The sequence below is a fragment of the Jatropha curcas genome, chromosome 4 (assembly GCF_041381405.1).
Source record: "Jatropha curcas cultivar XTBG-Jc1 chromosome 4, XTBG_Jcur_1.0, whole genome shotgun sequence".
Classification (NCBI taxonomy): domain Eukaryota; kingdom Viridiplantae; phylum Streptophyta; class Magnoliopsida; order Malpighiales; family Euphorbiaceae; genus Jatropha; species Jatropha curcas.
The window spans coordinates 30,948,616-30,958,929 of record NC_143154.1 but is presented as its reverse complement, the minus strand read 5'-3'; the positions used below and the strand labels follow the sequence as shown (position 1 = coordinate 30,958,929).

At 34.8% G+C, this 10,314-nt stretch overlaps 1 protein-coding gene across 1 annotated transcript; it reads left to right on the top strand.

Moving 5' to 3' along the window:
• The first annotated feature begins 463 nt into the window (after positions 1–463).
• Positions 464–9,752, top strand: LOC105645785 (Peptidase M1 family protein). The gene is made up of 34 exons (XM_012231478.4): positions 464–579; positions 912–1,005; positions 1,370–1,450; positions 1,597–1,641; positions 1,817–1,957; positions 2,062–2,137; positions 2,255–2,331; positions 2,679–2,792; positions 2,881–2,955; positions 3,046–3,153; positions 3,248–3,460; positions 3,565–3,626; positions 3,764–3,791; positions 3,892–3,978; positions 4,087–4,112; positions 4,329–4,392; positions 4,488–4,568; positions 4,737–4,784; positions 4,901–4,919; positions 5,065–5,069; positions 5,186–5,197; positions 5,287–5,343; positions 5,456–5,565; positions 6,332–6,412; positions 6,500–6,683; positions 7,343–7,491; positions 7,579–7,717; positions 7,832–7,978; positions 8,087–8,168; positions 8,271–8,446; positions 8,724–8,834; positions 8,921–9,037; positions 9,160–9,231; positions 9,441–9,752. The coding sequence occupies exons 2-34, from the start codon at positions 928–930 to the stop codon at positions 9,519–9,521; spliced, it is 2,946 nt and encodes a 981-aa protein (XP_012086868.1). The 5' UTR covers positions 464–579; positions 912–927; the 3' UTR covers positions 9,522–9,752.
• The last annotated feature ends 562 nt before the right edge of the window (positions 9,753–10,314 follow it).

Here is a 10,314-nt window from a genome sequence, read left to right as displayed (position 1 = left end):
ACTTCTCACACATTTTCTACAGGATGTAAAAAAAGACAAACCAGAATATATATAACTGAAATCTTTATTTAATCATTAGTTATTTAAACTGAACTTGAATCTATTGTCTGGTCGTACATGCATATACTTTAGATGCATATACTTTAGGCTATGCTTTTGATAAGCAGGTTTTTACTGAAGCATCCCAAACTAGACGCCCATTGGATTAGATATGAGGCTGTTGTTTATGTAGTAGCCCACTTCCAACATGGGCCAAATCATCTATTACTATGGAGCATTGATTAGGGCTTTGAAAATGGTTGGTTTGATGTGACACTGAAATGTTATTATCTTTCTTCTACAGCACTGAGCTTTTAAACTGGTCATCATTGGTAAACAGTGATCCTATAATTACAATTTGCTTTTAATTAAAACGGTTTTTTTATTTCCTTTTAATAAAATAAAATATCTTCTAGTTGGGGGCACAATAAGAGCATCTGTGAGTGCGAGTGTGAGTGTGACTTTGTTATATCCTATGTTTTATTTTTCTGAGAATAACTCTGTTTTCACTTCGATTGATCTTCAAAAGGTCAAAACTAGGTAATCCAATTTCTTCCTTCAGATTAATTCATATATATATATATTTTTGCATATTGTTATTATTATTATTATTATTATTTTGTATTTTTCTTTTGGAAATTTCTTGTCCATATTTTGAATTATCCACATCTCCTTTATAAGAACATATGCGGGCTCTGTTTTTCTCTTAGTGGGTCTCTTCGATTTAAGGGTTTTAGTGCCTTTCTGGGTTTTGGCCTTCTGGGTTTTCTTTTTTTTGTTTGCATCGAAGACTTAAACTTTGGTATTTTTTTTAATGTTTTATTATTTTCTTTTTTAATTCTTAAACTAATAGATCATAGTAGTTACTATAGGAAGTTTTCAGTTTGAATGGCTCGGTTGATTCTTCCATGCAAAAGTTCGTGTTTGACAAAGACCAATCTCTTGGGTTTGATCTCCTTTGCTCCTGTGATTACTCATATCCCATCCTCTCATTTACTTCTGTTTAATGACTCGTTTTGTATATTTTATCTGCAAAAATTTTTCTATTGTTTATATGGATTTTTAGTAGTCAATTCGTTTTTTGTTTTATTTATATATATGGCCATTAGCTCTGTTTGAATGTCCTCAAAAGAATTCATTTTGTTGAATAGGGTGAATATCCTCACCAGAGCATGCGTTTTAGTTTCTTCTGGTCTAAATTTTGTTTATCTTAACTTCTTTGGTGACATGGCATTGGGTGGCTATTAACAAGTTCACCGATTATTCATATATATATATATATATATATATATATATATTTTACCTGCTTATGTTTTCGTTACTTTTGCAGCTTCAGGCTAAAGGACGAGCTAGTTGCTTTCCAAATTCTGTGAAAAATATTCCAAAATACAGGCAATTTTTTAGTTCAGAGGTTTGCACACTTTTCCATTTCCGACCATGTAAAATCTGGGTTTTTTACATTGTGATTTCTTTCTTTTCTTTCAAGTGATCCATGCTTTTCAAACTTATAGCACTTGAAGGTCTCCTGATTCTAATTTTCAAAATTGTGGAATCTAGGTCACATTTCGAAGAAATCATCGGTTTGCATACCCTGTGTTACATGTGAGCTGCTATAACTTGAATTGATTTCTTTTGCATGTCTACGCACACCTGCATAGACACAGTTTTACTCATTTGCATTGCTACAAGAATGATGTGCTCTTGTAATAATTTTTATGTATATGATTTTCTTTTTAATAACTTTGTTTTGTATGTGTATTCCTCAAATTCAATCCAGAGGGCTAACCAAGACAGCAGGAGGCTAATTTGTTCAGTTGCTACAGAACCGTTGCCTAAGCAAGTTGAAGAATCCAAAATGGACGCACCAAAAGAAATCTTTTTGAAGGATTACAAGTTACCAGATTACTGCTTTGATACGGTATGGATAATCTTATCTAAGTTGATTATTTTGCTTTTAGACCTATGGATTATGCTAAAGGCTTTTGCTTGTTTTATTGTGTCTTTATGTCTCTGTAATCTCAGGTGGATTTGAATTTTTCACTTGGTGAGGAAAAAACAATTGTTAGTTCAAAAATAACTGTTTTCCCCAGAGTTGAAGGCAAGGACTTTATCCTTACATATGTGATTAGATCATTGTAGGAAGTAATCACAAATGTTGCTTTTACAACATCAATGGTTCAAATGTGAGCAATAATTACACTACGTTGTGGAACAGGTTCGTCTGCCCCACTGGTTTTGGATGGAAGCAATCTAAAGTTAATTTCAATTAAGATCAATAGTGAGGAGTTGAAGGTGATATTTTTTTTAACTCTTCCAAAAGATCGGTTAGGCTTGTAGTTCTGTTTCCAGCATAAATGATTTTGAGAAAGTTTTGTCATTTTTTTGTCCATGGGAGTGGCTTTTTCTAACTTCTTACTGGGGCATTTTGAAGTTTGATTTCCTTCATTATTTATATTTTCATGGTCATGTTACATCCATCTCTAAGTTTCCAATATCATATCTTCGCCATTTTTTTTTATATTTCTTTCATTATCAGTTTCCACAGGTTCTCCTCCCCTTTCTGTTTTTTATGTATCAAGGTGAAATGGTATTTGTACAATTCATTTTTGTTATTTCCTTCTTCCTTTTGTCTTTTTCAGAACAAAGATTATCATTTGGACTCACGCCACTTGAAAATCCAATCACCACCTACTGGTACATTTTCATTGGACATTGTTACTGAGATATATCCTCAGAAGAACACATCATTAGAGGTGATAAATATACTCATCCTTCCTACATATTTTTCTTGTTACATTTGGCTATTTCATGGCTTACCAGGGGTTTTAACTTTCTATATAGGGGCTTTACAAGTCTTCAGGGAATTTCTGCACCCAATGTGAAGCAGAGGGCTTTCGCAAAATTACTTTTTATCAGGTTAACTAATTGGAAAAGCTTTTACTTGTGGTATATCTAATTTCAACATGCCAGTCTGATTTCACTTGTTGCATTTTAATTTGTTGACAGGACCGCCCTGATATAATGGCAAAATACACATGCCGAATTGAAGCTGATAAATCATTGTACCCAGTATTGCTGTCCAATGGAAACCTCATAGAACAAGGAGACCTTGAGGTGAATTTCTGTTATAAACCGTTACTGAAGACCTCACCCTGCCCAAGTAATTGCTCTACTCTGACACTTATTTTGCTGTCTGCTTCTGCTGCAGGATGGCAAGCATTATGCTCTTTGGGAGGATCCCTTCAAGAAGCCCAGCTACTTGTTTGCGTTAGTTGCCGGCCAGTTGGAGAGCAGAGATGATACATTTGTTACTCGGTCTGGTCGAAATGTGTCACTAAGGATTTGGACCCCAGCCCAAGATGTGCAGAAGACAGCACATGCTATGTTTGCACTTAAAGCAGCAATGAAATGGGACGAAGATGTCAGTATATTCATACCTAAACTGTTTCCCAGTTTTGTAATTTCGAAGTTGTTCTATTTCTCATGGTTGTGAAGTTTGCCTTCGATTGTATAATTCTGCAACAGGTTTTCGGTCTTGAATATGATCTGGATCTCTTCAATATTGTCGCTGTTCCAGATTTTAACATGTTAGTTACTTTTCATTTGGCAAAACTTAATTCTGTGCCCTTTTTTTTTTTTTTACACTGTACTATATGATGTTAACAAATGTCTTTTGTCTTGTACGCTTAATCTTGATGGTACTTGCATTTTGATCAATTATCAGGGGAGCTATGGAGAACAAAAGTCTCAATGTAAGCCTTAAAATAACTTTTTTCTTGAGTATATCTTTTTTGATATCTGATTAGTTCCTCATGTCTTATTAAATTTGCCATCCGGATTGCTTGTCAACAGATTTTCAATTCCAAGCTTGTTTTGGCATCTCCAGAAACAGCTTCGGATGCAGATTATGCTGCAATTTTGGGAGTCATTGGTCATGAGGTTGGTTCTTTACATCTCTAACACAATGAGCATCAAATGCTAATTTTTATTAAGTTAGAGGACTCTATTTGTTGACTTTTTTGTTTTCTTCTCATTTCTCTTATGCAGTACTTCCATAACTGGACTGGCAATAGGTTGGTTTATACCCCATTTCATAATCTTTTTTAATTCATATTTTTGCTTTCTTCCCTTACTTTTGGTACTGGCTTTGCTTGGAACCTCATTAAAATCGATGCTATCTGTTTGCGTGGATTCTCTTTTTATGGTTATGGCAGTTGGTTTTTACACTGCTTTTGTTTTGATCAAACATGCGATGGAACTTGTTTTAAGTGCTAAGTAAATAATTGCAGAGTGACTTGCCGTGACTGGTTCCAGCTTAGCTTAAAGGAAGGGTTAACTGTATTCCGGGATCAGGTGAAACTCTTTTATTTTCTGGATGGTGAGTACAATTATATCCTGACAAGAGAATCTTCTCTTTCTTAACTTTTAAAATCTTCCACCATCACTAGGAATTTTCATCAGACATGGGTAGCCGTACTGTAAAGAGGATTGCTGATGTTTCAAAGCTTCGAAATTACCAATTTCCACAGGTTTTGAATTCTCCTTTTTGATTTTGAAAATGAGATACCTTCACTCTTATTATATGAAGGGTTTGTAAGTTGCTGCATGTGTTTCTTTTCTATGTGGATTACATGGATATGGTATTCTCTATACCAAGGTGTAAATGGATGCTGATAGATCTGTTTGCAATAATCCAGGATGCTGGTCCCATGGCTCATCCTGTACGACCACATTCTTACATCAAGGTTTGAAATCAACTTATCTTATGAAAGCTTGCAGAAAAGTCATCAGCTTGCTCTAATCTTAGTTTAGTGTTTTCTTGAGTGCTTTATTCACATTATTGCTTTCTTTTCTCCTGCAGATGGATAACTTCTACACAGGTAAGTTTCTGTTCCATGCGACCACGAGTTAAAGCTGATATAAAATAATTATTTCTGAAGGTTGTTTCCTTCTTTGATGTTTCACTTTCTTTATGAATGCTGGATGGATTCTGATATTGATCTATGCACCAACTCCAACTTGCAGTCACGGTATGTTTGCCAAAATGTATTTCTATGATCTCTTAATTCCATTCAGTGTGTTTCTTTGTTTTGGCCCGATAACTAATTGTTACTTTATTTCTTGGTTGTTTCATTCCCTACAACAGGTGTATGAAAAGGTATAGATCTTGTACCCCTAAATCTGTGTGTCTGTCTTTGGCCTTTTGGGGGGATGCATGGAAATCAATTATCTAATGTTGTGTTTCAGGGAGCTGAAGTTGTCAGGATGTACAAAACCTTGCTGGGGAGTCATGGTTTCAGAAAGGTATAACACGAAAATATGTTCAAATTGTGAATTGATATATATGTGATGAGATGACTAGCTTCTGCAATCAAGTTGCTCATCCTGGGGAAGTGGTGTTTTATTTATGTTACAGGGCATGGATCTTTATTTTAAGAGGCATGATGGCCAAGCTGTAACCTGTGAAGATTTCTTTGCTGCCATGCGAGATGCAAATGATGCAGATTTTGCTAATTTCTTACTATGGTATGGGTATTTTAAAGGATCATAATTTTATGATTGCATTTGTTTTTTTGTTCTTGATTTTGTTTTGAAGATTAGGTTTGTGATCCTTTCGTTTGTGAATTTCCAATTGGTGGAGATAAACTAGTCTTTCTGCAAGCAAAATGTCTTTACTGCATGGGAGACTCCTCCATTTTGTTAATCATGCCCCTTGTTGCTTGCTTTATTTTTGTTTTGGAATTGTGATTAAAGTTTTTGTTTTTTGATGAAATTCAGAGTTTATATCATGAAAGACAATAATATAAGGAATTTATTACAATGGAGTTTTTAGGGTGTAGCTCGAATTAACTATTAGTAAAATTATCCATTTAGATATTTGCAGAGGTGGTAGAAGTAGCAGGTAGCTGATGGTGTTGGGAATAAATCAGGGACAAATGTTTAATCCTTGGGGTTATTTTGGAGAATAGATTTTTAGTTTTAGCCATTTAATTAATGAACTGCTATTGACTAGCAATATTTTTACTCAAAAACCCAAAAAGAAAGATCATTCTGTTAGCAGAATTAAATATCTAGTTTATTCCACTTACGAAGATTAAGGGAAATGAATGTATATTTTGCCAAATGTCTTTTGGGGTGAAGGGGGGGTGGGGGGGGGGTTGTTTCACTTCACCCTTTCTTTTTGGTAAGAATGTTATCCTTTCCATTTTAATTCATCTGCATTGTACTTTTCTTATTTTAATTGCTTGTTTTTTTTTTTATTTTTTATTTTATGCTGTGATAAAAATTTCAGGTACTCCCAAGCTGGTACGCCTCGTGTGAAAGTTACGTCATCTTACAATGCGGAAGCTCGTACTTTCTCCTTGAAGTTTAGGTATGACTTGCTATTAACTTAAGAGAAATTATGAGCTTTCTTTCTTAGTCCAGTGATATTATTAATCTTAACGGGACATTTGTGCAGTCAAGAGGTGCCGCCAACTCCAGGCCAACCAATTAAAGAACCAATGTTCATTCCTGTGGCACTAGGTCTGCTTGATTCAAGCGGCAAGGACATGCCTCTTTCTTCTGTCTATCAAGATGGAACACTAAGGTCTATCACAAGCAACAATCAACCCATATACACAACGGTTCTTAGTATAACCAAGGTCAGTGGGGAACCCTGCTTCTCCATGCTCACATGTTAAAGCTGTTTTATTGTTGGATGTTGTTATAGTTACAGTTGGTGGACGTAGGGTCTATCATATATTTTACTTTCACCCTAGATATGGCCACTGGTGAACATAACCAGATGCATATATATAAAGTTCTTGGCAAGTCATACGTTGCAAATAATTCTTATGGAGCTGTAAATGATGGATCACAGAGTTGACCTCTTCTTTTTTTTTAAACCAAATATCCTGCAAAATGAATATTACAATTTTATGTAATATGTTAGGAAAAGTTAAATGTTTGTTGGGCAAACTATTGAGATGTCCCTTGGGTTTAGCAATATTTTTTTATTAATATCCTTGGGCTTTGTTTTATACAACGTAATTTAATGTAATATAGGGTTATCAAATTTTTAATTCATTATTCTATTGAATTTTTATTTGATTACATCAACTACATTGTCCCAAACATAGTTTTGTTGTATTTCAGGCAAATCATCGGTGTAATTAGCTAGATTAAGAAAACAATTGCTTGTGATATGAAATGGCCTAGTCCTGCTATTTGCCAACTGGAATTTGGCCTTTGGTTAAAGAAGTTTTTATGCTTTTCAGCATTTCTAATAATTAAAAGTAAATATTTTGATGGTGTAAAACAGAAAGAGGAAGAGTTTGTCTTCTCTGACATACTTGAGCGGCCAGTTCCTTCTATATTGCGGGGTTATAGTGCTCCTATTCGTCTTGAATCTGATCTCTCCGACAGTGATCTGTTTTTCCTTCTTGCTCATGATTCGGATGAATTCAACCGGTTTGTGTTTCTCTGTCTTTCATTCTCTTCATTTTGCAGTCAAGCTGCAGATGGAAAGCCATGTATTTACTTTGTTTTCTATTTTAGTTGGGAGGCTGGACAGGTCTTGGCAAGGAAGCTGATGCTGAGCTTAGTGGCCGATTTCCAACAAAACAAACCATTGGCTTTAAATCCAAAGTTTGTAAATGGGCTTAGAAGCATACTCGGTGACTCCAGCTTGGATAAAGTATAACGAGAGTTTTTTGTCTGATTTTTTAATCTTTTTTTTTTCTTTTAGGTTTTGTGGGGCAGGAAGGAGACAAAATGCACTAATTTACTTGAATCCATTTTTGTTCTCTAGGAATTTATTGCGAAGGCGATAACTCTGCCTGGTGAAGGAGAGATAATGGACTTGATGGAAGTTGCAGATCCTGATGCTGTTCATGCTGTTCGATCTTTCATCAGGAAGCGGCTTGCCTCTGAACTAAAACCAGAGTTGCTAAACACAGTATGACATCCACTGTTGATTTACATAAAACATAATATATTGTGACTCGTTCATGACTTCATTCCTTGGTTAATGACTATTAGTGAAAGGATTTTTTGTACTTCACAGGTTGAAAATAATAGGAGCTCAGAAGAATACGTCTTTAATCACCTGAACATGGCTAGACGTGCTCTAAAAAATGTTGCCCTTGGTTTGTGTTGCTTAGGCTCTAGTATTTCATTTGTTCAGATTATGGTATTTTTAACTCTGTTTGCTTATTATGTCGGCATTTTCGTTTTTCCATAATCTGTAGCATATCTTGCATCACTGGAAGATGAGGAGTTAACAAACCTTGCTCTACATGAGTACAGAACAGCCACAAATATGACAGAACAATTTGCAGCTTTGGTAGCCATAGCCCAGAACCCTGGTAAAACACGTGATGAAGTCTTGGCTGACTTCTATAACAAGTGGCAACATGACTTTTTGGTGAATCTCTTAACTCTATAGCTGTCTTACTGCCTAATTGAGCTTAGTTCATGTGGTTCTGCTGTTATTTAATCGAAAGGAATGACGTTTTCAGAAATTAACTAATTAATTTTATAGCGCTATTACTCATGTCTTCTCTGGAAGCAATTTGCTAAGAAGAAAACATATAAATAGTTTACTTATAGCAAGGAGCAGATTTTGTTGTTGATTTATAACCTAAATTCTCCTTTTGAAACTCTTTTTCTAAGGATCATAATTTTTTCTCCCTTTTTCTTAGGTTGTGAATAAATGGTTTGCCCTCCAAGCAAGCTCTGATATTCCTGGGAATGTTGAGAATGTCCGAGCCCTCTTAAATCATCCAGCATTTGACCTACGCAATCCAAACAAGGCAAGGGATCAGAAATCTGTCTTCGCACTTGGATCTTGCTTTTTAATCTTTAGAGAGTGTTGAATTTGAATGTCTTTGTGAAATAGGTATACTCGCTTATTGGAGGATTTTGCGGTTCTCCTGTGAATTTCCATGCAAAGGATGGATCAGGCTACAATTTCTTGGGGGAGATAGTGGTGCAACTAGACAAAATTAATCCTCAGGTCTATTTTTAAAGAACACCTCTAGAATCATAAATCAGTTGCAATTGGCAAATGAATCCATGTATGCTTTAGGGTTAATTGGATCCTTGAGATATCTACTCTCTGACATTTATGGATTGCAGGTGGCCTCCCGCATGGTGTCGGCTTTCTCACGATGGAGACGCTATGATGAAACCCGGCAAGCCCTTGCCAAGGTAACAAGCTGATGCAAATTTTCAAAGTGCTGTCTCTATTAATAATTTCTACTTTCTAGTATGTCCAATTCTTTAAAATGACTGTCCAAAAAAGAGTTTTCGAATATGAGGGAAAAATATAAAATATCAAATAACTATCGAAACTGTTGAACAGTCCTTTTTCATGGTTAGCAAATTGATTATAGGCAAATTTGCATGGTTTCTTGCAGGCACAGCTGGAGATGATAATGTCTACTAATGGACTCTCTGAGAATGTGTTTGAGATTGCATCGAAAAGTCTGGCTGCTTAGACTCCGACTCTATAGGGAAATAATAAGTACCGGTTGCCTCTGTTTTCAATATAGTTCTAGTTCTGTGCTGTAGAAGCTGCTGCTGGATTCAGTAGCTCTCAAAACTCATTTTCATTATCAGATGTGTGATATTTAACTGTGAAATAAAAATGCCATTAACAGCAAAAGAAAGGTTTTGTAAACCAGCTTTTTTAGAGAAATTATTAAACCAGCAGTTAAGCTACAAGAAAATGAATCTACTGATGGTGATCATAATTATAATGTTGTGATTATATAATTTGCAGAGCTTTTTTGCAGCATTAATTAGGAAATTTACAAAAAATATTGATAAAGCAGGAAAGAAAGCAAGAAAAAGCTTTCTGATCTCCTACTTGACCACCATTAAAATTTTCAGTGGACAAATGCTAAGGTTTTGAAGGCAATTATTAGTTAACTTTATATAATAGTGTTTTTGGAAAAGTCATAAAAACTATTGGAAAATATAATATTTCTATTTATCAAAAATTATACTGTTCTAATAATAACATGCCCTAATTAACTTCTTTAAGCTATAAAAAGTCTAAAAAGAAAATTCTTGTCCCATTCATTTTGGAGGGAAGAAGAAGAAACATTATGGGACACTGCAAGATTATGAGCGAGGATTCTTTTACCTTCTTTTGACCACTTGATGTGTGTGATATATATATATATATATATATATATATATATATATATATATAATCCAATCAAAATGCTTACACAAAGTCACAGCATAGTGATAAATACATATTGAAAATAGATCCAGATTCGAATA